Source organism: Antedon mediterranea, chromosome 1 (genome assembly GCF_964355755.1).
Source record: "Antedon mediterranea chromosome 1, ecAntMedi1.1, whole genome shotgun sequence".
NCBI classification, from domain to species: domain Eukaryota; kingdom Metazoa; phylum Echinodermata; class Crinoidea; order Comatulida; family Antedonidae; genus Antedon; species Antedon mediterranea.
This window is the reverse complement of record NC_092670.1, coordinates 27,443,702-27,446,989: the sequence shown is the minus strand read 5'-3', so window position 1 is coordinate 27,446,989 and position 3,288 is coordinate 27,443,702. Positions and strand designations below refer to the sequence as shown.

The 3,288-nt window shown below is 39.7% G+C and overlaps 1 protein-coding gene across 1 annotated transcript; it reads right to left on the bottom strand.

Annotated features, from left to right (window-relative positions):
• Positions 1-229: 229 nt before the first annotated feature.
• On the bottom strand, positions 230-1,369 carry LOC140048648 (uncharacterized). Its single transcript, XM_072093415.1, has one exon. It carries the CDS (start codon positions 1,293-1,295, stop codon positions 363-365), a length of 933 nt encoding a protein of 310 aa, XP_071949516.1. The 5' UTR covers positions 1,296-1,369; the 3' UTR covers positions 230-362.
• Positions 1,370-3,288: the final 1,919 nt, after the last annotated feature.

Below are 3,288 nucleotides of genomic sequence, written 5' to 3'. Positions count from 1 at the left end.
AATACTCAGGTTGGTGGTAGTGTCAATGAGTCGTCGATTATTCATATCGACTAACAGTCCAAAATGTCTTAAAAAATCAGCCCCTATGATGGGGTGTGTGACGTCTGCGACAACAAATAACCATTGAGATGTTCGTCTCAAACCTAAGTCTAAGGTTACAGAGCGATGTCCATAAGTGTTGATAGATGTATTATTTGCGGCAGTCAAAGTACACTCTTGTCGCCTATGTAGACGCTCATGGCGAGTAGGTGGAACAACGCTAACTTCTGCCCCAGTGTCTATGAGGAAACGTTGTTTGGATAATTGATTAACAATAAAGAAAAGGCGACTTACGATTTGACGGCCAGCAACATTCGTCGCATTTAGTTGTCGGCGTTGGAGTTTTCCGAACACGGCGGATTGCATTTTCGAGCATTTACTCCAAATTTTTCATGGTACCAACAGAGTTGAGGAGTGTTGTTTGAATGTTGAGCTGAGCGATTGGTACTGTTAGGTTGAGCAGGAGATGAATGCCTACCACTCGATCGATTTCGATGTCGACTTGTGCTGCGACTTTGATATCTGTTGTGCCGTCGGTCAGATTGCAAGGAATTAACTTGCGTCGACAGTTGTTGAATCTGTTTTTGCAGGTTTTCAAGGGTCGCAGACAAGGAGGGTGTATTGTCCGTGTGTACTGCCGATACACTTGTTGGCGCAGTTGCAGTTACAGATACTTCAATAATTTTGTCAGCCAATGATGTCAAGCTTCCCAGGTCCAACTCATCCTTGGTTGAAGCTAGGATAAGCTGTACATTAGTTGGGAGGCGACTTAAGAATAGTTGTTTCATAATTGAAGATTCAAGTGGCCTGTCGCCTAAGAGTTGTAACATCCGTCGGTATAATTGCGACGGTTTCCTATCCCCCAACTCCTCGGCCGTCAGGAGTTGGCGGAGGCGCTGTTGGTCGGAGTCAGTTGTCCGACGTATTAAGGTATCTTTCAAGTTCACATACCTGTTATCAGTAGGCGGGTTGAGAAGTAGATCCCGAACTTCCTGCGCAATTTCAGGTTGCAATGATCCGACTAAGTAAGCGTATTTTGTAGCATCTACTGTAATCCCACGCGTTGTGAACTGTGCTTCCACTTGGGTGAACCACAATATCGGATCATTGGGCCAGTATGGAGGCAGTTTCAACGCTACCGAAGAAATTGGCCTGTTGACGGTTGCTGCGTCAGGAGCGGGCACCACAGGTTGTTCCTGGTGCTGGGGTTGTGCTGGAGGTTGCGGTAGCTGTCGTTGTTGCTGTTGTCCTTCCATTTTAAGTTAAATTCGGTATAAGAAAGTCGAGGGTCACCACTTTAGTAATTGTCGGCGCAACGGTAAAACAAAACAACTACTAAATGTATACAGTATTTGATAAGACAGAGCAATAAACGGTGTAGCTAAGATGCTGGTTGAGAAAAGAGTGTGTTAATAATGTGGTCAGTGCATGGTAATATTGGGCTTGGCCCATCTCATCTGACCAATTAGGATTAAGAGAATTAATGTGGTTTTCTGTTAGAGTCATTAACATTCTTAAAATCCATTAGCTAGAAAAGTGAAGGTAACAGGAAGGTAACCTGTCAATGTGAGGTTAAATAAAGAGATATATAGAGGATGTACAAATAATCAAATTAAAAGTAAATGTTGAATTGTTTAATAGCTATGTGGTAGGTCTGCTACAACCTAATGGTCTAAAACGTCTCCAAATGCGATTTTAAGCTATTATAAGCACTTTGGTGTTTTTATGTTAACAAGTTTTTTCGAAAATCACAAAATGGTCTTAAACGTCTCCAAATGCGATTTGAAGATATTCTAAGCAATTTGGTGTTTTTATGTTAACAATTTTTTTCGAAAATCACAAAATGGTCTAAAACGTCTCCAAATGCGATTTGAAGCTATTCTAAGCACTTTTGTGTTTTTATGTTAACAAGTTTTTTCGAAAATCACAAAATGGTCTAAAACGTCTCCAAATGCGATTTGAAGCTATTCTAAGCACTTTTGTGTTTTTATGTTAACAGGTTTTTTTGAAAATCACAAAATGGTCTAAAACGTCTCCAAATGCGATTTGAAGCTATTCTGTACACTTTGCTGTTTTGTGTGAATAATTTTTGTCGAAATGCTCAAAATGGTCAAAAACGTTTTAAAATACGATATTAAGCTATTTTGTGCTCTTTGATGTTTTTGTGTGAAAAGTTTTATCGAAATGCTCAAAATGGTCTAAAACGGTTTCTAATGTGATTTTAAGCACTTTGATGTTTTTATGTTAACAACTTTTTTAGAAAATCACAAAATGGTCTAAAACGTCTCCAAATGCGATTTGAAGCAATTCTAAGCACTTTGGTGTTTTTATGTTAACGAGTTTTTTCGAAATACACAAAATGGTCTAAAATGTCTCCAATTGCGATTTCAAGCTATTCTTAACACTTAGGGCTGGTATTCATGAAAAGGGACTATCTTTAGTCCTGGACTATCCTTAGTCCTGGACTATCTAGTCCAGGACTAAGGATAATCCTGGACTATCCTTGATATGGTATTCATGAAACCTGGACTAAATAGTCCTGGATTAAGCCACGGAAAATTACAGCAGCTAGGTGGTCCATGATGTTTCCTTCTAAACTTGTTCTAAACACGCTAGCATTACATTCGCGTACTACGCGTCCAGGGTATAATTTACCCTGCACAAGTTCAACTAGAGGTCAGATTATAGGTTCTGCACACACAGTACGTGTAACACGTGTGACAGATGCCTGATGAATAAATAGTAACATAAAACAACTAATTTTGCCATTAAACCAGAAGCATAAATGAAATTATTGGAAAACAAAGTAAGTCTTGAATATTTAAAGAAGACCCTGAGTCTTGTGTAAATTTATTTGAATTTTAAGGCGAACTTCAGGCCTAGCTAGCCTAGCCTAAAGGCTAGGTAGGCCTACCTTGTTGGACTAGCTAGGCCTAGTCTACCTCTCTCTAGCTGGGCCTACCTAGACTAGCCTAGGCGCAACTACTATCTAGGCCTAGTATTCCCACCCACTATTCTAGTCCTACACTAGTTTCACTAAAACTATGGCCTGTTACCTAGCCTAGGCCTAGTTCCAGTAGTAACTACTGTCCACTCTTTAGATCTAGACTAGCCTAATAACTAGCTAACTACAAGGCCTATATTTATAATTATATATAGGAGGATTATAGGCAGACTCCTACTACTGCTACTACTACTAGTTCTAGCCTAGGCCTAGCTAGTAGTACTACTAATTTTGTCCTTTTTTTA

Excerpts from the sequence above, each read along its gene's own strand:
- LOC140048648 (XM_072093415.1), bottom strand. The coding sequence starts at position 1,295 with ATGGAAGGACAACAGCAACAACGACAGCTACCGCAACCTCCAGCACAA.